At 39.3% G+C, this 24,414-nt stretch overlaps 1 protein-coding gene across 1 annotated transcript in view; it reads right to left on the minus strand.

Annotated features, from left to right (window-relative positions):
• Positions 1 to 246: 246 nt before the first annotated feature.
• LOC115003981 (CUB and sushi domain-containing protein 1-like) overlaps positions 247 to 24,414 on the minus strand; it is a 255,742-nt gene continuing 231,574 nt past the window's right edge. The window contains 12 exon segments of the mRNA XM_029425927.1: positions 247 to 7,341; positions 12,291 to 12,417; positions 12,895 to 12,982; positions 14,363 to 14,475; positions 15,598 to 15,759; positions 16,062 to 16,124; positions 16,617 to 16,796; positions 16,915 to 17,026; positions 17,925 to 17,998; positions 19,256 to 19,362; positions 20,025 to 20,091; positions 20,219 to 20,392. Coding sequence (XP_029281787.1) covers positions 7,182 to 7,341; positions 12,291 to 12,417; positions 12,895 to 12,982; positions 14,363 to 14,475; positions 15,598 to 15,759; positions 16,062 to 16,124; positions 16,617 to 16,796; positions 16,915 to 17,026; positions 17,925 to 17,998; positions 19,256 to 19,362; positions 20,025 to 20,091; positions 20,219 to 20,392 — 1,427 coding nt within the window. The 3' untranslated portion in view covers positions 247 to 7,181.

The following is a 24,414-nucleotide window of genomic DNA, read 5'->3' on the forward strand; positions in this document are numbered from 1 at the left end:
GGTTGCCAATAGCACGCTGGCTACAGTTATTATCGAGCCTTGCTTTTAGAGGGTAACTATAAACACACCTGACAAGTATATCTTTAGACTGTGCAGGGAAACTGGAAAACCTGTGGAAAGAAAACAAGAACACACGCACACAGAGGCTCCAGCCTCAGGCGTGTAATTGAACATATTCAACAAAACAAAATCATACTAAATCGTAGATTCACAAATCAGGATAGAAAAACATTGGTACAAAGGAAAAAGTATTGTATCAAAAACTTTATTCTCAAATAATGTTTTCAAAATATCTGATAGATAAACTTTGAGTCTCTTTAACAGCAGGTTGTGAGGCTGCATACACAAACAGTATCTGTTGTTTAATCATTTATAACACTCCATGTTGTTTCTCTTTCACCATCTCATGACAGGACAGAAAAATGACATTTTCCGTCCTTTAGTTCAAAACTGTTTGACAAGTTAGGAGCCTCCAAAACTGTTGCCGATTTTGCTAATGCCGCCGTTAAGAGCCTAAATGTACCACTATTTTATTTTCCACTCTAAACCCATAATGTCTAAGCAAGGAGTACCAGATACCTCCTTGCTTAGACAGACATGAGGTTTAGATTTTGGGGGCGTAAAAGGGGTCAAGTCATCCAAAATCTTTTGTGCCTGTGGAAGGCATCTTCTCCCAGATATAGACATCAGGATCAGCCACACAGAGCTGCTGTTACACAAGAACACTGTCTCTCTCTCTCTTTTTTTTTTTTTATAAAGGTCATGTTCAACCCATCCATGAATACTGTTCATGACATTATGACACTAAACATCTGGTGTTTTCGGAAAATTTGTGTATCTAAAATTTACTGAGAAAATGTATGTAAACATAATGCAAGAAATCACCAATGCTCAGGCAACTCGTGTGGCACAGCTGCCACATTAAAAGCCACATTATATACCATATTTTTGCAAATGAATAGTGAATTTAAAATGTCAATGTTCAAAAAGAAACGACCCCGAGCTGTAGAGGAGTTGGAGCCGACACATCATTTTATAAGACTGAAGTGTCTTCGATTTTGGATATAAAACTTTTACAGGTGTGACCTAGAGATAAGTGTCTCTCCAGCTGGAAGAACATTAACTCTGGGTCCCACAAGGTTTTCTGTTCCTGTGTAAAAGCAGCCATAATGGACAAAAGAGATCATATGACATTTTGATATTCGATACTCAGTTTGAACCATAGATGTTTACATGGTGTGTAACAGTAAAAACATTGACTTTAGTGAACAAGAATTTGTTGTACCTACATCATTATTCATAAAAAGTACAGCATGTTTAATAATTTGTTTTTGTTTTTTACAAATTCTCCATAAAAAATAGATTTCTGTACAAAACTTTTTTCTTTTGCACCTACTTCAAGTTCAGCAGCACATGATGATGATGATGATGATGCGAGGTGACAGTAGAGATGATAATGACGGTGATAATGACGCATAAAACAATAACTTTGATGCCGATGGCAGCGTCCTGGTAAGGACTTGCCCGTTTTTTCAACTTATCTCTGTGCCATTTAGGACAACAAAATATGAAACAATATTTTTTCAGTACACGTTTATAAGCAACAAACTAATTTACTGCATGTCAAAATGTGTTGCGGAGAATGCATCCCGTCACCATGATGTGTGAATATAACACTCATTGTGTGTGTGGTGTCCCAATCTACAAGCTGCCATGTGCCGAAATGAAAATTATTCATATTTTGCACTGACGAGTGAAGCAGGGCTTGCAAGTCAACTCACGTTCAATCCGACACACCAGGATGTAGATTTTTTTCAAAGCTCCAATGTTTGAACGTTTGGCATGAGAAGTCTGTCCTATTCAAACTATAGAGAAGAAGGCGACACAAAGGCCTGTCAAGGGAAATACTGAATATTTAAATGACACGACAAACTGAATCTGAGAGCAGCAGCACTACAGTATTCCTACAGGAAAGGTTCAGCGTCCTACCGGGGTCAATGTACGTTGCAATGTCTCTCAGACACGACCTTGATGTAATGGAGATACATCTTAAATTAAATTTATTAGGTTTTTTCAATACCTGGTGGGAAGAAGCTCATCGCTGCCGTGTAACACTGTGTGAAAAGGCAACGTGTGACAATTTTCAGCTGTTTTTTTCCTTATTTCTGGTCTTGCATCAACCTGGGCCCATTTGTTTCAATGAGGACTGCTGACGATACCACTTGAGAGGAAGTAAGGGCCAAACTTCTTCCCAAACTGTGAACAAGTCTTCGCTGAAGAAGCAGAAACAACCTTGGCATTTCAAAATTTACTTGGTGGGTTATTAAAAAATGTTTTTTTTTACATGTAGCCAGCTGTCGCTCTTTTAAATGGCGAGGACTGCTGACATGGCAAATTAAGGACAAATGTGGAAACTTTTTCAGAAGTTGCAGAGAAAGTCTTGAGTGATGTCCACATTTTTAAGGTATCTCGAGGAAGGTATGCGTCATGTTCAGAAGGAGACTGATCTATAAACGGATGAAGTCACTGTATCAGCCTTTTTTTTTACTTTTTCCCGTAGAAATGGATCGAAAAGCTTCAGCGGGCAGGGTCCTTTGTTATTCCATTGGATTCAGTTCGGATTTTAAATAAATTGCGACACATTTCTATAAAAATGTTGTCCATTGTAAGATCATGTCCAAGACGGATCTTAATCTGAGCCTCAACAATCGACCTTTTTATAGGCGAGAGGAAACACAGGAGGACATCACAGAGGAGTGTCTTTCAATCATTTACAATCCTTTCATTTTAAATAGTAATGAAAATGAATTATGTCCAGCAATCAGCTCGACAACTCTCTCCTTTTGGAGTACAAACCGGCTATAATGGAGATCTGTTTTTGTGAGCCTGTTGAAGACTTTTAATAATGTGATATGTAGATATCGTTAGTCTTAATTCATCCGAGTACAGGTATCACAATCAAGGAGAATAAGAATGATAGAAGTATTGTAATAACTTAAGATTTCCGCTTTAAGCTCGAGACTGTATTATGGTCTCTTTGCATTTCTCCAGATAACTACGTGTACACACGATGTGAAATCTAACCTCTGGAGAGCCACTCTGATCCTTTCATGCCGGTATAAATTGGGACAATGCTGAGTCTGAATTTTCTTGTTTGGGCACACTGGGAGATCAGATCTGTGTCATTAATTGTTAAAAATTAGACCTTTTATTACGCCTGTGGCACCTTGCAGCCTCTAATTTTCAGGCTCCATTATGCTCTCTTGACTCCATAGGAAATCTCGACTGAATTAATTAAATCAATTAAATTAGAAGCACAGGGTGCACTCCAGCAATAAAAAGAGAGGAGGCTCACTATCTTGTGAGCAGACGCTCTACTGTTGTTTACAGATGTCTACTTTATTTCTGTGAGGAGATTTTCAACGCTGTGTCTTCTGTCTCGTCGCCTCCTTTAACTCTTGCCAGTGTTGTTCTCTGTGCCTCACACTGCTGTACGTGTTTCTGGCTGCGTAGCCATGACCCTGACTCGGGGGGGCTGTGAATCACAGGCTAACAATGAATATGATAATACCAACAATATCCCGTAGTCATGCTTCCAAACACAATCGCCATTGTTTTGGGACATTTCAATCGCAACATGCAGGTCGGGAAAAATATTTTTCAATTAAATGAGCAGGAAATGTAAATAAAGCTGCAATTTGCTTGTCAATTCATTCTCACTTAATTAAATATGTGTGGATGTGACAACCTTCTCATGCCATATGTTTTTCTCTTCAGTATTTGAGTTCTTGTGAAAATCCACTCTCTGATTTTAGTGAATTGAGTGAAATAAACACTGTAATGTGTGTTTCATGGACAACATTGTCATTTTATCAAGTTTTATTTATCTGACATCTCATACATTCCACTCACCATTTGATCGCATTTGTGTGTGTGTGTGTGAATGAATGGATTTGTGATTTATTGTTTGCGGGTGTGACAGTATGATGGTTTGAGGTCGAATGATTGAAAACATGGGAAACAGAAACGAAAATGAATTTGGACAATACAAAGCATGCAGGTTAAAGCAGATGCCTGAGGTGTAATGTCAGAATGGAGTGCATGGAGAGTGAAACAAACAAGAAACAAGTCTGAAGACACTGAAAGCAGTTACATCTGTGATCTAAACCAAAGTGCAGCATCTTTCGAAAAAAATACAAATATTCTGAGCGAACACTGCGAGAAATAACAAGCTTGGCAAGTGATTAGAAACGAGTGGATTTTCTGGAATCCTGCAGACTTGCGTGTGTTAGTGCGACATTTTGACTTAAAACACCAGGAAATAAGATGAATGCAAGGTCCCACTCGCTAAGCTTGTGTATTTGTTGCAGTGAGTTTCAAGCATTGATAAGCAGGATGTAACTTACTCTCCGCACACGAGGTATTTCTCAAACAATGGAAAGCGGGCGATAGCTGTCGACAACAATAATTGTGCATGTTGTCTTCGTACTGTATCTGTTTGTCCTCTGCCTTACGTGACAAGTTCTCAAACAGACCAGAAATACGCTGTGAGCTCTTTAAAAAGATGTGTTGAAGTAAGATCATGTTTCAGATATGTCAAATGTGTTCAGAGATGATGTATGATCGTGTAGGTAGTTGGGGACACTGGCAACACATATTTTTAAAGAGAGTTAGAGAAACAGTCACACGTTGTTTCTGAACGCTCACACCGTCTGCTAAACTGAAACATGTGCCCATGTTGAGATACTATTAATCTTTGTGTACTATTTCATATAGCACTGTGTGGAGGTTATTACCTGAAAATAAAAGTAGCAGGTGTGGTACCCGTGTTTCAGTGGGACCATGCTGCATATTATTGATATGAGCCTTTCTGAATATTTCTTCCACATATCACAGCAGTGGCAGAATCCAGTATGAGCTTTCAGAAACATCCACTGTTCTATAATTGGCACAAAGAAAGGGCGTCATTATGTGACACTTAAAAGCTCAGAGGTCCGAGGGTAAACTGATCCCAACTTTCTGGTTGGCTAGCGTGTTGTCGTGGCAACAAAATAAACAACGGTATATAGCATGTGGTCACACCTTCTGCTATCAGGGAGTGTGAAATATAAATGTGTATATACAAACACTGTGTAACCCTGTATTTTGTCATTTTGTCATCTTTTTAAAGATAGAAGTTTTTGAATAAAATTCTCTTTTTTGAATGACTAATTTTTCAAACCCATTTCAGACCCAAAAATTATTCATTTATTTCATAACCCAGTCAGAAAAACACACTAGTGCAAAATTTGTGCGATTTAAGAGTTTATATAAAGTTTATATTTTGGGGTCCCCAGCAGCAGTGGTTTGGGAAGTCCCATGGGGCCACTGGGTATTTGAACATAGAGTCTGTTCATCAATATCTTCACTGAAGAAAAATGCCAGAAGAGACAAATAGCGACAACCATTTGCCTCCTTTTCCATAGCAACCTGTCCTTGTCTCTCTTTTCCAGCACGACTGACAGAAGAGGCTTTCTGTCCATTCGTGTGTGTCCGTTTGTCTAACTTCTGTCAGTCAACCAGTCCGTCTGTTAATCTGTTGATCTATTTCCGACCTTGTGGCTGGAGAGTATGCTGTAGAAAAGAAATCAATCATCACTTGACTGATAATCCCGACCGGAGTTAGGAGAAGACAAATCATTTCCTGGATTTGGCCACAGCTGATTGCAGCAGTTGACGATCTTGACAGCTTATTGCCTCCAGGCTTCCACTTGTTCAGCCACCAAGCACAGAATCCTGGCTAGTCCAAGAACAAGAGTCAGCTGTCTGACTCTTTGATTGTGTGAGACAGGCCTCTGTGTACACCAGCCCGGCAACTCAAATGTCTGGTTTTCTGGTTCAGCAGTCTGCCTAGTGCTAGTGTTGAATATTGTACATAGGACCGATTTTAAGCGTGTAGTATCTCTATAGAATATTTGAAAACGTCTAAAACTCATCTAGAACTAGTTTACAGGTTCTTGTATTAAACCTGGGGAAAATAGCATTTGCAAATGCTTGATTGGGTATGTTTTAGCCTACACTAGTTGCCAAATACTGTAGGTGGACAATGTCATAATAGGCAATACAATAAGTGGCAGAAGGAAAAGTCAATCACAGGAAGCTGTTTGAGAAATGGAAAAATCTACTTACCTAACTCTGCGATTGTCCTGCTATATTAAACCATTCAGTTGTCCATGTAGGCTAAAACAAACATTTTAAACTGATCTGCAACGGTTATTTGACCCTGGCACGTCTAGCACTATTCCATCACTCCTAGTACTAATCTAATACTAGTGTCCAGTACTGGATGAGAATTTTTCTTTAAAGGAATTGGTCTGGTTGAGCTTGTCACTGCATCGACTGCATTTGGTTGTCAACTTTGCAGCAGTCTGTACGATCAATATCAGACAGAGTCCAGTTCTGTCAAGTCCGGCGTGATGGAAGGTTTTTGGTCCAGCACCAATGATGGTTTTTGTGTTGACATATTAGGAACAATCCAATTACTTTTCCATGTCTGGAGGGGGTAAAAGGGTGGAATAATGTATGTGCTTCCCCTGAGGGTAGAACTTTGCATCGGTCACACCCATGTCTGGCCTGCAGCAGGGGAGTTAGTAAGTTAAGAGTTGGCCTATACTACCAATTTGGCATGGGGTATGGGGTTAGGTTGGGTAACAGGGAGCGTATTCAAGGGCCGTAAGACTCTGGCCGTACAAAACCCTTTCCATATTGGGGCAAATTTTGCAGTAGTCAACTGACACTGGACGATCACCGTTTAATGAGGTCGCTGTTGGAGGAATTAGTTGCACCAGCTTGCTGTGTTTTTCCTTGGTGTCTGAATGGCAACAGTGCTTAAGAAGAATTCTGGTCCCAGCATTGATCTCCTGAACAACACATTTGATGTTTTCATTGTCTACTCCCTTGTGTACCGAGTCCAACTTATTTTTGCTCTTTCAGACTATAGGTAGAGGTGGATGATACCTTCATCTCAGGTAGGAGGTGGAGCATACTGTGCACATGATGCTGACAGAGGACCAGCACGCTACAACAGACTGCTCACGATGATAAGTCCAAATCATTAGTTTTTTCTTCTCTGTTTGGTTAAACCACAGGGAGACAGGGAGGTTGGACTGAACCACTGTTTAGGTGGTGGCAGGTTTGTTGTACTATACCACAGTACAAACTGTATTGAGTGTGGTGTCGAATCGAACGGCCTTAGCCTCAGTGGGCTTCATGTTGGTGTCATACATTGGGTTTTCAAATGATGCCTGACCATTGGAGGTCTCATGGCCGACATAGCCATTGTACTGGACCTTGGGACGAGTCCTGCAAAACAAAATGAGAAGGAAACAATGGTGTTCATTGCATGTATTTGGTTTCACAGGGATATCTTTGCAAAGCACAGCAAAACCAAAAGGGTGCCGGTCTCATAAACACAAAATGACAAGCAAAACACAAACTCATAGACATTTTAGGAAAGCAAGTTTAAGTTGCACAAATTTGCTGACGCCCTTGTTTTGTTACACAATGTGTAAAAGCTCTCACCAACTATATCATATAAAACCACAGGCAGCCATTTCCAATAAAACCAGATCAAATCTGCCAAGTGTCCCTTGCCCAGCACAAATCAGCAATGAACCCCAACAGTGAATAAAAGCATCTAGCAGCTAAAGATTCCTGAAGTTGATGAACCAAACTAGAGCCAAAAGGTTAGATTATATCATGTGCCACTTATGTGATGCTCATGTTGCTCTGTGGTCTGACGTGTCTATCAAGTTTGTTTTGGAGAAAAGATTGCTCACTGCAAAATAGCGGTACTAAATGTGTGTGAGAAGACAATGTTATGCTTTACATTGCATGTCCTAATCAACATCACTGATCTTAAAAGCACAGGTCAGTAAAATTAAGGATGTATGAGTTCAAGAATTACTGAAGGGCAGAATGTTCTAGTACTATTCATGCAGAGAAACTTACACATAATTATAGGTGTGTAGATTAACTGAATATTGACTATATATCTGTATTATATTGCCTCTTTTAGTTTGACTACCAATTAAAGTACCAACATTTAATCAAAAAAAGTCATCTTAAAATAGCCTTCTCTGTCCTTTCAGCTTTCTAGTTAGGCATGTTGGGCAAGAGCTTTACCCTTGAGAATAAAGGAGCAACCTTAGTAAGAGCAGGTCTCTGGTAGAAATCTACAAATTGCAGGGAGACTAATGGCAGGAGCGAGAACATGAACCATAACAACTGTCTGCTTCAGTGGTCCAGCTGCCCAGTGCCCATCTGCTGCCCTCATGTGAGTGAGTCTGCGTGCGTGCAACCTGTCATCATCCTGCAAATGGTACCCAATGGTTTTTAGTTCAAAAGAATGTATTATTAGTCTATCTGGCTGAATGAGGATTTTAAGAAACTTACTGCGGGGGTTCAAACGGATATGCGGTGAAATATGACTACCCCGTCCTAATTTGTCTGTTTGTCGCAGATTACATTTTTGGATAATCAAGTCCTATAATCCAGTTAGATATAATCACTTACTCCCAAACCCTGTGGAACTATTAGCAGGGAGGAGTGCTGCAGCCGAAACACTGTTTGACTCTGACCTCATTAAGAGTGAGTGTGTGTGTGTGTGTGTGTGTGTGTGTGTGCGTGTGCACGCTGGTAGAAATCCAACCCTAGGGAGCTACTAAGTCTACCCTACATGCTCAACCCATTACTTTACAAAACTGCACACACACCAACACACACACCGCAGACCTCCTTGCATGGCAGTAGTTCAAGTCGCTGCACTAGTTTCTGATCGGGGCTGTAGGTGCAATAGTTTCGTTTTATTGGTAGGATGAGAAACAGCTCACATAATTGCTTTGACGGTATCATAGATACTGTAGACATATAGGCCAGCGCAGGAAGAAACTGCAGAGTGCACACTGAACACCTTACTTTAAATGTATCATTTAAGATATTACATTGTGATGTAAATACATATTCTAATTTCAACTTGACATTATGTTGGTCGAGGGCATTATAAACCACACACCTACTGTCAAGTCAAGATGGAAGTTATAATAACACTAGAAATAAAAGAGAAAAGCAGCAGCATACAGAATTGTTATTACTATAAAGTGGTTTCATCAAAACAAGTGATACGTACAGTACCAGTCAAACGTTTGGACACACATTCTCACTCATTGAATGAGTCAAACTTTTGACTGCTACTGCACATATCACTTGTTTTGATGAAACCACTTTATAGTACATCAAATACGGTATTTGTTCTTGATGACATCATGCTGACGGAGAGATGACAATGAGATCAAAGACAAAATAAATCTCTTTCTAGCTTTAAATGATTTGTTTTGACACAGTACGGCTGCACTGCCTTTAAAACGTAAGATTACAATTACATATATATATATATATATATATATATATATATATATATATATATAAGGAGTATGTGTGTTTCATTCCCCTCAGAATAAATATTCACTTTGTTTTTATCTTCCAGAAATACAAAATAGAGTAGGACAAAGTACATAACGCAGCTCAGTTGTGCAGCCTTACTAAACAACATGAAGAAAAAGCTTAAAAACTAAAAACAAGGGATGACGAGTTTGACGGAGGATGTGGCGGCGGGCGGAGGTCTGGTTGCTGTTTGAAACCAGGTGGATGACAGGTGCCAGTCTTACCTGCCGCCAGGCCCCCAGGTGTCTTTTGGTCTCTCATTGTCATCTGTGTCAGCAGACAATGTCCTGCATACAACCATCAACTTTAATATACATCAACTCTCATTGCACACAGCTAACTGTTAGCAGGTTGTGTAACACAGTGTTGTTAATATCTGTTACTATGCTACGCTAACTGCTACTGTCAATGTCTGTGTAAATCTGCACAAGATATATCGTTTCTTTCTTGTTATTGCAATGTCAACTTATACGATAAACACATCGCGAAAGACTACGATATTGCATTAAGGGATGTTGTGAGTTAGCTGAAAGAGAGTATCAGTAGAAAACAGCACTTTAAAACTCTTTTTTTATTAATGCCTTTTGTTGTCAATCTTTATTTTGTTCAATAAAAGAATGTTGGAGATGATTTCCTTTCATTTAACCACAACATTCATCTTTATACTGTACAAAGCAGTCACAGGACTTACTATTCTAACTAGTTAGTACATAGCAAAGCACATTACTAATGCATTAGTCTATATTTCACTGCAGACAGAATACTGTAGCACGCAGCCACCATAACACATCAGATTCAACTGTATTGTCATCGCACAGAGCACACGCACTGGGACAATGAAATGCAGTTAGCATCTAACCAGAAGTGCAAAGTGTAATGTACACGTATAATACAGGTATATAAATATGACAGATATGAAACAGAGAACACTATAAATAGTCTCAATAAATGAAACACACTATAATAAATGATATGAATAGATATGTGCAAAGAGTCAAGCTAACGGGTTAGCGTGTAATGACTTTTGTCAGATGAGTTTGATGACTTTTTAAAACTTTGAGTGAAGAAGTGCAGAAGTGAGAACAGAAGAATCTTAAAAAGGTCTAATGTAGGAAACGTTAATGATGACATTAAGGAATAGTCTTTAGTGAACTTTCTAGGAAAATAATAATACTTTTAGGTCAAAGTGATTTAGTGTTCATGGTCTGTTTGGAGCTCTAATTATGTTAAGTTCTGTAAACCTGACTCTCCTTCCAAAACACATACCTGGTCCACCTAATTAACTTAAATAGTGTTGAAGGATACGACTTTTATCCAACAGCTTTCTCCTCTACTACGTTTTTGAAGTGACTCACTAATTAAGCTTTTAAAGAAAATAATAAAATAAAATAAAAAATAATTTCATTAATCAAATCATTAATTTCTTTCACCGGCTCCATGTTGATGCTGGTTGATGAATTTGAAAGTAAATGACTTGTCTGGCTGCACCTCTGTGGTAAAACTCATCCTTCATCAGTATTTAACTTTCAATGTCATTAAGAAAAATGTGGACTATGATATAATTATTGCCCATAATTGCTTGTTGATGTGTTTTCCCTTTTAAAGATGTTGTCATGTAAATGTGATCGTTACAGAAGGTGCACATTCAGTCAAACAACATTTTGAAAGACTTTGAACGACTGTAGGCAAAACATTTTCGCTCCTGGCCTGCGTGACGAATGCAAAGGTGTCATGGTGGTGCAATGAGACTCTAACTGCTGACGATCTATCTTGGCTGTGCTGCACTTTCACCTCTGGTCACCAAATTAAACAACAGTCTATATCCATGTGCGCCTGCATTTGCACCTTCGTTAAATTAGAGCTTATGTGTCTCCAAATACAGAAGTTGTGTGATTTGTTTTGTGAAGGGGAAAGTTAAAAAGGGTTACACTATTGTGCTAGACTACAATATTGTTTCAATGCCACTTCAAAAATACTTCAGACGCAGCTACAACTGATGTCGCCGTCTTAAAACATAAATACGAAACTGTGCGTCAGTGCTCATATTTATCAAGCATCTCAGAATGACTGCTATAAATTGTGCTTTAGGTTTGACCTTTCCTTCAGAGTAGGACTAAGGAGTTATTTAGTCAGTGTTCGACGCTTACTCTCAGTAACGGCTTTCTTTTAATTGATGCTTTAAGGTCCGATTAAATGCCATGGCATTTGCAAAAAAGACCTCTCTTATAGATGCATTTGATTGTTACCTATTAAAAGTAGTTAAATGACAAGAACTTGTTTATAGAGTTTTGCGTATAGGGCAATAAACCCCCGACAAAATCATTCGTTTTCATTATTTATTTATTTTAATTCAGCTACGACCTTCTGTAAACTCCTATCCAGCAACCTACGATTTTACTTTTTAAAAGTAGGATGACTTTCAAAGGTTAATAAAAGTGGTGCAAGATTAAAAGTTGAAGTGCAACAAAAACTTTGCTGGACTAACTTGATAATAGTTTAAAGAGATAAGTTTTGTCTCTCAGAATGAGAAGAACATTGACTAAAAGCAGTAATACAACTTTCATCAACAGGAGTCTTAAGAGACGATGATGTCATGCTACTTTCATTCAAATAAGTTAGCAGTGGGTGTTTCAATGAAATGCATGACTGAGTTAGTAAAAGATAAAACATTCACATGTGCTGGAAATGATGAAGTTATATCTTACATTTGGTATTCATTAAGTAAATCTATTAAAGATCACCACCTGTTTTGTACTCTAGTCTGCTGGTTGTCTTGTCTTTACCAGATTTACGTTGAGGATTGATCTTACCTGTGCTTGTAGAGGTAGAAGGCAAATCCAGACAGGATGAGGGCAAAGAAAGGAACTAAGATGGCGGCTGCCACAGAGCTGCTGTTTGTGTAGGGGTTGGATGGGTCCATTGCCATGGTTACAGGGCCTGGGGATACAGAAACAGATGAACCCACACATGCATGAACACATAAACACCCATTTGTGCATGTGTAATAGAGGCTTTTTGTGTTATTAGTCTGCATACTTGAGCTCAGCATTTCATGTTTACTCAGTCTGAAACGACATTTATTTGTACATTACACTAACGAAAACATTTCTATAATATTACTTCAATTTAACTGAATATTATAGTCCCACTTTCAATATGACATTGTCTAATAGGAAGTTATCAAGGCTGTATTGTTCGTTACCTCCGGCTATGAGGTTATTCGGCACCGTTTGTGTGTCTGTGTGTGTTTTGGCAGGATTACGGGAAAACAACTGGTCTGATTTTAATGAAACTTGGTGGAAGGATGTAGCATGGATAGGCGGATACACAAATGAAGTTTCACTTTCGTTAACGTTCTCTGAGTGCCGTTCTATATGTGCTTGTTTTTGGTGCTGATGTTACAGACAGACCTACCTTGTCTCGTCAGATGGAACTTGCCAAAGTCTTTACTGTGAATATGCCCCTGGTAGACAAACGTCTTCTGGTCTGATTCTGCAGTGACCTGAGAAACAAAGCGTTCAGTGTTCAGATTGTAGTTTGATCTTAAACAATACACTGTCCATGCAGGTAGACGGGGGCTTTGTTCACCCTGGTTTCATATATTAGTAAAGTTTAACGCGAGTTCTTTGAACAACCACCTGTAAAGGTTTTCTTCAGCACTAAAGGATTATGTAATGGAGGTACAGAAGCGCTGCAGAATAAAGTGCTAGTTTGACACAGAAGTAGTTTGATAGACGGTCTTGAATTCTGTCAATCAAACCCACAGCAGGACGTTCCTGCGAAGGTATCTGTAATGTAGGATGTATGAGACAGCTGTGGTTGCAGGGTGACAATACTCAAAGCACATTAAGGTGAACATGTAGTGACCTTCCTGTACAGTTACAGATGGATGACAACACATAGTCATCTTGATGTTGTCATCTTAGACTACAGCAGAAGTGACACTTTTTGTATTTTACATTATGAAATCAATTTGAGTGTAAGTTTTCACCCTGTCTTCGTCCCTCGTCAACAATATCTCTCCAGCTCCTGTACTTTGGTCATTCCCTCCCTTCTTCCCGGCTCCACCATCTATTTTTTTGGAGACTGGAGCAGCAATGTTTCACCCACAAATCGACAATTGAAATGTCATCTTCTAACTGTAAAGCAATTGCTTTTCAGGAATCACAACTCAGCCATTACCAGCCTGACTCTTCTCCTCCCTTACGCTTTCTGTCATTCACAACATGATAAATTGGCTGTCTATGTGCCTCCTTCCTTCCTTCCTTTTTAAATTCTTATGTTTTGCATCTTCCATCTTCGGTTCCTCCAATCTCCCCTCTCTTCTTCTCCGTCAGCAAGTCAAATAGGATCAGATTTTTAATCTATTCCCCAGCTGTAAACATGATCTTCAGAAGTCCCAGCTTCAGATATCACATCAAACTAAGTTCAAAAAGGTCTCCATGGAACACGTAAGCTTGTTTTGTTTTTGCTTTTAAACACTCACTTCACTCATTTGAAGTAGCTGATTGAATACATTCACAGCCTAAAGAAAAACACACGTGTGTACATCAGAGAAATTATGAATACACAGAGCAAATGTCAAATACATCAATAATATTGAGGTTTGTTTGGGGAGTTACGTGCTGCAACTACTTATTGGACAGGTCAGTAGCGTGCTGGACTCTCTATGGTAGAACTTGCAAGGTCACACAAAAACGCAACCTTGCAACAAAAGCTTCTTGGTGACGCACATCACAAGACATTTGAAATATGCATTTTTTTGTACAGTCAGGTAATGATATTGATATTGTGATATTGACTTAGAATATAATAAAGAGATGTGTACAAAAACAAACATTCATTTTAGAAAATGCTTAATGGAAAAAGAAGTTTGTCTTACATATCCATCCATAGCCCAGTTGTCGTTTTTAAACTTGCTGTAGTAATGCTCTGTCGGCCCCTTCACCTGGTACACCTTCAACAGCAGCTGGTTTTCCTCTGACTTGTAGGTACCTGGATAAATATATATATATAGACATTTATTTTTGGTACAAAGAATGGGATTTGTGTCTGAACCTGGTATAATTGATATAAAGGCAACTTAACTACTAATTTGTGTTGGCACTTGGCAGGAAAAAGAGAAAGACATTGAGGCAAAGGTACCATGACAAACAGAAACACACACACACACACACACACACACACACACACACAGACAGGTTGACTGACAAACAGAGAAAAGGAGACAACTTGACATTTTGAATTATCATATTCTATTTCCTTCACCACGCTGACATATTACTGTGGAGAAAGTGACATTTACCCTTCAGCTACATATCTCTACTTGGGTAACTATAGTGCCAACACAGAAACTGTTGATGTTCAATATGACATGTCCTTGTAAGAGGTATATCACAGATTCTAAATTATATCATTTTATACATTCAGAGCCTTTGCCTCCTACCTGCAGAAAACCTTTCATGACCCCGGATCAAGCTGAACTATTGATTGTCTTGAAATGTCTTGAAATGTCAAAACATACTTAAGTGTCAGACAGTTTTTTCTCAGTTGCTTAAACACGACAGCTTTACCTTTTTGTTAACCTGCCAGTCATTTTCATACACTATATTGTATGAATTTACGTTGCTCGGGTACTAATTTTGTGCGGTGATTCTGCAGATGCATTGGCGTAAAGGGGAACAGGCACACAACTGGTCAGGCGGTTCATAATTCCCACCAGTGCTCCTGCATGTTATATTATTTAACGGATTAATGCTCTCGCACAAAAAACATTTTTCTTGATCAATTTTATAAAACTTGAGTGTAACATAGGGAATCGTGATATAGGTGAACACTTTGCTAAGAGGTGTGAAGGAAATCTTTATCAGCCGACGGTGTATTCACAGCCACAGAGCGATTTAAAGTCTGCAAAACTTCAGAAATCTGAATACGTCACTGAAAACTCAGGAGGTGTTACAATGCTCCTCTGAAGTTAGACAGCTGCATTTTATTTTCATTTAGCTGTTTAGCTCAGTTTTATGTATCCTAATTTCAAACTCTGAAAGCATTAAAACATTGTGATAATAGGACTTTTGGTGCTTCTTAATAATATTAGTGTTTTCCCTGTTTTTTTACCTGACAGTCTGATTGACACTCCGCTGGTTTCCAGTAACGTGACGTTAACTCTGCCACTGGTGGTGTTGAACCCAGTAACTGTAAATGTGGTCGCCTGTCTTTTCCCTAGATACTCGTAAAAACCGCTCCACTCAGAGTTGGGAGAGAACACATCCACTGGAACTGTAATGGAGACACAGAAACAGAAACGAGGACATTTAAATGTTGCTCTGGTTCCTTAATGAACTGCTGCAGTTAGTGTTGCTCTCTGGCTGTCTCAATCCCACACATAGAAATATGACTTATTCAAAACTTCAGTATTCTTGCAAAAAACTTTGGTCTTTTTCTTTGGTGTTAGTCTCTCTTCACCGGCTCCTTCTAAATGCTTTTATTGATTATAAAACTTACAAGGAAAAGTTCAAGAGCAATACATATACACAGGTTTAAGTTCAACAATGTGTGTCGCAGGTGTTTATTCTGCGTACCTCGAATCTTGTTCTTCTGGACGTCTGACTCTCCTCTGCCTTTAGGATTGACTTTCACTCCAACTGAAACATAAAACAGCATTAAGTTCATTTCAGCTCACTTCATAGTTAAGCTTATTGACCGTATATTTTGTATATATAGGGTTGGGAATAGATGACAGGAGTGAGAAAACATGAGAAGTACTTATTAATGTAGAAGAATGATAATCTAGTTGCCCATTACATTGAAATGAATCGATTATGGGGCTCCACAGACAAGAAGGAACCGACTGGCAGACTATTTCCTCTCTCATTCATCACAGTATTCTCAGCCTCGCTCCTTGTCTTTGAGTGTAGATAGGGCCATGAGTATGTGATTTAAAATCTTTAAAAAAGAATTCACCCCAGCGTTCACGGTACGCCTGAGGCAGATTTACGAGAGCATAGAAATGATATCAGTGTGATAATCTGTATTTATCCTAAACCATATGGGATTACGACATCCAGTTAAAATTCTCGGCTCAACATTAGCCCATTTTATTCGAGCGGTGCATTTTCCAGATAGGATCTGAATACCTTTGCAGAGCGGGGGTTTGCCCGACCATCTCCCATCACTTTTGCAGGTTCTGTGCTCTGATCCCCCAGCCAGATAGAAACCGTCTTGACAGGTGTAGATCAGCGTATATCCCAGGGTAGGCAGGTCCATAGATCGAACATCAACATTAGTGGGGGTCTCTGGCTGTCTGCATGAATGGGCTGCGTGACAGGGAAGAGGAAAATAAACACAGAGTTACCACTGACCTTACGTTCCTCTCCATGAAAAGGACAAATAATATGAGTATACAGAGTAATAACAGACATAGTTATTCCTCACCTATGCACTCAGGTTGAGTTCCACCCCAGGTTAGGTTTTCTAGGCACGTTCTTGTGGTGGAACCAAGGATGTGATAGTTCTTGCGGCACTTGAAGGAAATCTTACTGCCGACCTGCATGATGTAAAAGCACACAGCTTCTTCAGACCGGCCACACTCAGCATGGGGTCGTCGTCAATTCATTTGAAAACAAATGAAATAACTTTTACTGAAGTCTTAATTCAGTGCCGACTCTTTGATTCTGACAAAACATGAAACAACATCAAATAGCTACTTTTATCATTTTGTCTTTTAGTGGATGTAAGATTGTTAGTCCTGCAGGATGTGGGCGGTGACCACCTCCTCTCTTTGAAGACATGTCAGGGGAAATATTATGTGGATAATATCCAATCATTCCTCCACAAAATAAAGGATTTGCATGTTTGCTTTAGTTCCATTAAGACCAATATATTCCATCAACAGGTTCTTCTCTGCGCTCCAGATCGTCGGGTTCTTTAAGATGAAGGAAAACATGGCCGCTCTTTGTCACCCGTAAAGTCTGACTTTAGAAATCTGGGTGGCACTTTTACCAGGCTTTTATATTTGACCTGCATGTCAAGTGTTTGATTAGCTCTTGTTTTTCCAACTGAGGAACTTTTTAAACCTTAAGCTCACTGTTTCTCAGATTGATTTTAATATTCATGAATTTCTTCTGCTTGCATTATTGGAACTCTTTTTTTACTTGCTTCAGTGCATCTTTGGATTACATAAAAGTGGCAGAATATCGCTGCTATTTTTTGACTTGGCATACTCATCTCTACTTTCCTATAAAGGCTCCTCGTCAAGTTTAGATTTTAAGCATAGAAACTTAACCTACTTACCAACCAAACTCTTCTTCTAAATTTGTATTCAAAATGCACATTGGTGTCTCTAAACCCGTCTTTTCTGACACGTTTAACTTGTATAATTAATGTACTTTGAATGATTATACAGAAGATCTACCAAGTATACAGTCAACTGATATATCTCTCACCTGAAAGCCCTGTCCTATGATCGGTACCCCATAGGCTGGAGTTCCTGGGTCGCGGCAGTTGTTGAAGGCTGGGTCTACACACACACAAACAAACAAACACACACACACACACACACACACACACACACACACACACACACACACACACACACACACACACACACACATTGAGCGTTTTATAAGAAGTATTCTGATACTGTAAGCTTAATGCTTGGTATTATCAACTTTTACACTCATTCCAATAAGATTAGCAAAGAACTTTGTATACGGTATATTTTACGAGTAAGAACTTTATTTGCAAAGTAACCTGTAGGTACATGAGTAAGATAAATGTACAGTAGTTAAGTAAAAAGGATAATATTTTCCTCTGAGATGTAGTTGAGTAAAGGTATAAAGTTGAGTATTAGTAATGCACAAGTGCAATACTTTGGAATACTTGATTAAATGTTCTTTATTACTTTTCATCTCAGCTAAAACTTCTATCACTTAAAACAATGTGTAGGAAAAACACATCATACAGCCACACTTATGAAAGGAATAAGTTACAAGAAGTAATTCAATACTGGCCCGGGCTTATGGCTTCCACCGTGGATAGATATTTATTTAAAGCATTCTGTGACGGCTGCAGTGCAGCTTTCCATGTCTGCTGTTTCACAATAATTCAGCTCTTTCCTCGTGATTCCATAACTCGCTCCAACAATAATCTTCATGCTTTCCGAACAGAAAACACCCACAAGAACCTACATTTCACTTAAAAAAAGGAAGGGCTGCTTTCCAAGATAAAATCTTTATAGGAATCAAATACTGACATCAAAACTACACACTTCATCCATTCATTATATATATATATATATATATATATATATATATATATATATATATATATATACAGATAATATCTTCAGCTCTATCTGCACAGGAATACTAATGTTAAAATGTGCTCCACAATCTTGTTTACCAATAATCTGATTTCACACAATTTTATTCATAACTTGATAAAATGTTTTCCTCTTGCAGTAAACAAAATGTCTGTAATATTTCAAAGATTTACATAAACGTTCTGTCAATTTATGCAGGTTATTATGAGTGTGATGCAAAAGGGCATTAGGTGCGTTGATGTCTAAGTCTTTTAATATTTCCTTCGAAAATGAGCACAAAAGAGCAGTGAAAAAAAACAACTTCATTTGCAGCACGTTTATTTTCAGACTAATTTTAAAGCTTAGAAATGCAAAATAATGTATCAAGTGGTATTACATGCCGCTAAAGTGTAAAGCTAACCATCATCATGGAAGTATAGTGATAACTGAAACATGCCGTCGTCTTTTATTTACCTATACAGGCTGGTTGTTGGCCACTCCAAATCCCATCAGCCTGACAGACTCTGGAGGCAGAGCCCACCAACAGGTAGGGGGTATGGCAGTAGAACCTGACCTCTGACCTGCAAAGGAAAACAAATATTTAAGCACACAAAAAATAACAACAAGAAGTGACAAGCTATAATAAAATATGGCTTCAGTGTTTCCACTTTATCATTTTAGGTGGGGTTTGAAAAGTAGAACAGGTTAGGGGGTGATATGTAAGACGCTTCTGCTCCTTATCTACCTCCCTTTCTCTCTACAACTAGACCTTTGGCCTACATCTTTTACTCACAAACAAAAATCCATTTTGTCCTTTGCAATGTTTCCAACTGACATCCAGACATGAGGTGCAAAAAAAGGTCTAATTTATTTTCAGATACACTTTATAGAGTCAACATTTGATAACCTTGATGGAACAAACAACACTTCCCAAGGTGGTTTCACCGTAAAGTCAAGAGTGTATCCTTTATACTAAAACACATGTATTGTGAAGCACATGCAGCAAGTCTTAAGTTATTATCAACAGTGTATTTCAGTGACAAAATGTCAGTTGGCATGCGGTATAGTTATCAAAACAGCCACATCATCCACAGGGCGTTGCTGTAGTGACTGTGAAGTCAGCTGGCCGCTACAACGTTTGTACCCTAATTACGATGAGGGACAGGAATCTTCTGTAACTATCATAAATGAACATATGAAAAAACAGTGAATGTGAAAGTCAGTGATCTATCTGACAACTAACCTGTAACAAAAGATGTTCCCCTCTCTGAATCCACCTCCAGGAGAGCCAGGGTCGCCACACAGGACAGCTTAAATGAGACAACAGATACATTTATGTTTTCTCCTTAGTTTAAACTGCTACAAATTACTGAAAGAAAAACAGTGATGAGCATCAGTTAAAGTTACTAAGTAGCAGTTTATAGGTAGCTAACTTACGCAAGCACTGTGGGACGTCTCCGGTCCACGTCCCGTTCCCCTCACAGGTTAACACAGCAGGGGTAGACAACTGGTAACCATGGAAACAGCTGTAACTAACACTCGAGGCCCACGAATGGTCGGTTCCTTCCACTTTCCCATGGTGTAATTGAGCAGGAGGTCCACATTGGATCACTGAAACACACACACACACACACACACACACACACAGATTTTATCATATAATGTACATTGACACAGCTCAAGGGACAACATGGTGGTTCACTGGTTTACACTACTGCCTCATGAGCATAGACTGTATATAACAAGTGGACGCAGTCAACGTGACAGCATCCCTTGGTTTGTGGGCTAGCGTTTTAAAGCCTTGAGTTTGGCATCTTTACCAACACCAAGTTTGGTTTTTTTGGAACCAGAAGTGACACGAGAGGGCGGAGCAAACTACAACCAACAAGACATTTTTAGGCAACCAAAATGTTACAATTAACTCGTGAACAGAAAACACACGGAGAAAGGGTTAAAGTTACAAGACGAAAACACGGAGAGCACCCAAACCAGACAACTCTGTGGTTGCATCCTGTCAATCACAAGGTAGCCACGCCCTAAAACTCAGTGAGGTCATAAATCAAATGAGAAATGTTTAATGTGTCTCATGGACTGCAACCAGTACAACCCTGCTGAATATTAGAGAGAATGCAAGTTTAAGGCACTTAAACCGCATTGGTTTCACTTTTCAGACCCGGAGGTTGCCGCTTGCACACGAGCAAGGAGGTCCTTTGTTGGAATCTCTGGACTAATCCTTCCTGTTTGTTTGTGAGCGAGTGTTTGTATAGAATTAGCATTTTCTCTCCACCAGGTGCTCGATTTCCAAATACAGCTGTTAGCTGTGACCGTAGGAGCATTTCTGTTGGATTTAATCCCATCTGTTTTGCCTTAGCTTCTACACAGTATGCACTATATACAGTGTACTAGATGTACACCAACACTAATCTTTCACTGTAGCTAGCAGCATAAAACAGACAGTTTAACAAACACTATGCCAGTAATGGCTAATACTCTTACTATATTTATTTGCTAATATGTGCAATTTTATCTTCAGGAGAGACAAATAAATCAGCACCAAATGAGCACTTAGACTGTCAAAGTCACACAAAGAGTAAACAGCCGTTTAGACTTGTTCCTAGTGGATATGTAGCCCTACGATGTGGAGGATAGGAACTGACAATTGAAACAATTCGCCTCTGAAGAAAAGCTGGAAGGCAGGCAAAAGACAAAAGACAAAAATAATAATTTGCCAAAGTAAATTTAGTATCCAGTGATGTTAGGGTTAGGGGTTGGTGCTGGTGTCAATACCAATACCACATGGTGCTTTCCCTCTGTAATCCCTGATATTTATTAAAAGAAGAAAGAGGGATTCCCAATAGTATTTGAGAAGATGGCTGCAGATGGGAGGAATGACATCAAGTGAAAGCAAAGAGCAGCAGAAGCAGCAGACAGCCGTGATCACCATATGGACATGTACTGTCTTAAAGCAGTAGATGACCTAGGTCACAACATTTAAGTTACTTAAGCGAAAGACAAACCATGGTCACCATATGGACTGAAGAGTTTCTGAAAGTGCTTTTGGGGGCTCGCATTGTCTGTGATGGCATTTCCGCTTCCACTCTTGTGATAGGGAGTGAACTGTGAAATAGTTTTCCTCACGTCTGCTAAATGAAATGCTGGCAATATTATTCACAAGACAACTTTTCTATCAACCTTCTTCTTCGTCTACACTGGGGATTTGAGGAAGAAATACATATTTATACTTGAGACTCACAACGTGGGCTTGCTATTTATGTAATGCTAATGATTCATACAAACTTACAACTACTTTTGTTTTTCAAATGTCATGACTGCTAGTGTACATAACCAATGTTGATATCAAATGGTCCAGCGAATCAGATCGATTAATATGCATTAAAAATCTTTTATATACGAGAATAGAATCTATCATCATATGAAAATGTTTATGCATAATGATGTTATTCCACGCAGGGGTGGATGACTGCACAGGCAGTCTAGGGGCCCCACGTGAGCCAGGGCCACATCTACCCAATCAGCTGGCCCAATAAGGTCAATTTGTTTTTCAAATAATACATCACTAATACTGGAAAGCACAGCGGCAAAATGTCAGAAAGAAATCTGATCGCTGAGCACAAAAACTAAAAGCAAAGTGGATCAATGTGAAGAAGATCTACTAAAGAAAATCCCTAAACTGAGTGGATATTTCCAAGCTCATAGTAAAGGCTATGTTAGCGTGTGTGTATGCTAGTATGTGCATGTGGGCTCTGTAATATTCCTAGCACGCTTTTACACTTAACACTAAATTACTTTTTTTTCTGCTAAAGCAGGAGTAACGAGTAACGTACGATTGCAGACACCTGTGTGTGTGTCCATACATGCAAGTGTGTTGTATGAGCATAGACGTCTGTGCATAAAACTTCATAACATCTGTGTGTGTGCATGCCTGAGTGTGCGTGTGCCTAACTCCCTAAGATAATGAAAAGCATCTGCATGGTTTCAAACACCTAATAAAGTCAGTGTAATTCTCATCTAACCAGGAGACAGATGGTTTCACGCTCCATTCACTCTGCTGTGATGATATACAGTGCACACAAGCATACAAACAGAGAGGCAGACAGACAGATACACAAACAGACAACACATACGTGCAGTGTATATACAGTACACAGCAGTAAGCATGCACTAAAATCAATGTACAGAATGCAGTAGTATGACAAGTATTGTTTCAACAGTAATATTACATATACAAGCACATGGACATCTTCTGTATTTTGTTTAGCTCCCTCCCTTCTCTTTTCTGTTTCTCGGGTGCATTATGACCGACCGGTCTTTTGGATGCAGAAGTGCAATTATCAAAATTGTTTTGAACTACAAAAAATATCTTTTGTTTGTAACATTGCGGTTTCCAGGCAACTGCTGGGTGCTCGCAGCAAACTAATCAGTTGACTAATTCTGTCTTTGTATGTCACCAGTGTCCCGGAGCAGCCTTGCATCTCCCCTAAGTCGTCCTCCCAGACTCGCACGAAAAAGGTTTTTTTCTCCACTCTACGTGTTCTGCTTGTTGTCAGTCCCATTAAAGAAATCTTCACACCTGCACACAAGACACTGCCAAAGCCAGTTTCTTAAGGCATGCTGTTCATCACCTTCTGCAGTATGACTCCAGGAACAATCGCTGGTGGCTTGCCATTAGCTAATGGGGAATTCAAATTATAATCTATAAACAACTTTGTTGTTAGGGATCAAACTCCAGCTGTCTAAAAATAGAACAAAACACTCGTATTGACTTGAGCAGTTAATAATCCAGGACAATATTTCTGCTGGTCTCTGATGCACAAAGAACTGCAATTAAAAGGTTCCTTTGCTGTAAACAGACCGGGTTGGCTTCACATGACTCTGGATGACTAACACTCACACCTGTTTGCTTACACACCTCTGCCTCTTCCTTTCCTTCTCCTCACCCTTCCTTCATCGCTCTCACGTCTTGACACCCGGCTCTTTCTTACACTTCCCCTGCCTCCTGTCTATCTGTCTTCCTTCTTTTTTTAATTTTTTTCAATCTCTCCCTCCAGCCCTTCTCTTTCTCGTCCTTCTGTCTCAGCTCCAGTCCTCTTATATCCTCTTGCATTGCTCTCTTGGTCTCCTTCTCACACCATTACTGCCTCTGTCTTTTAGGTGTGTATCTTTCTTGGTGCATTTCAGCCAGCAAACACATTTAATGGGTTTAAGCCCTTTTCTCCCTGTGTTTACAGGTTTGGGGCAGGTATTGATTAGCTTCTCTTTGTTTCTCACATCACTTGCTTCCTCTCTCTCACTGGCTTCTCTGTCGCTTTCTCCTCTTAGCCCGACTGATGGCTCATCAAATTCTCTTTTTTCCCCTTTTCATTCACCCGCTTGACTTTCTCTTTAGCCACCTCCCATTTTCTTTCATTCTTAATCTCTCCATTACTCCGTCTTTGTGTCTTTTTTTGTGTCTCCTTTCTCTATTAATGTTTTCTTCCTTTACACCTCTTCATCCCTTCTATTCTTCTTCCCCCCCCTCTCTCCTCTCTCTTTCTTTCTTTTTTCTCTCGTTCCCCTCCTCATTACTTTCTTGCTCAATCTTCTACCTCACTTGATTTATTCTGCCTGTCAAG

The sequence above is a fragment of the Cottoperca gobio genome, chromosome 3 (assembly GCF_900634415.1).
Source record: "Cottoperca gobio chromosome 3, fCotGob3.1, whole genome shotgun sequence".
NCBI lineage: Eukaryota > Metazoa > Chordata > Actinopteri > Perciformes > Bovichtidae > Cottoperca > Cottoperca gobio.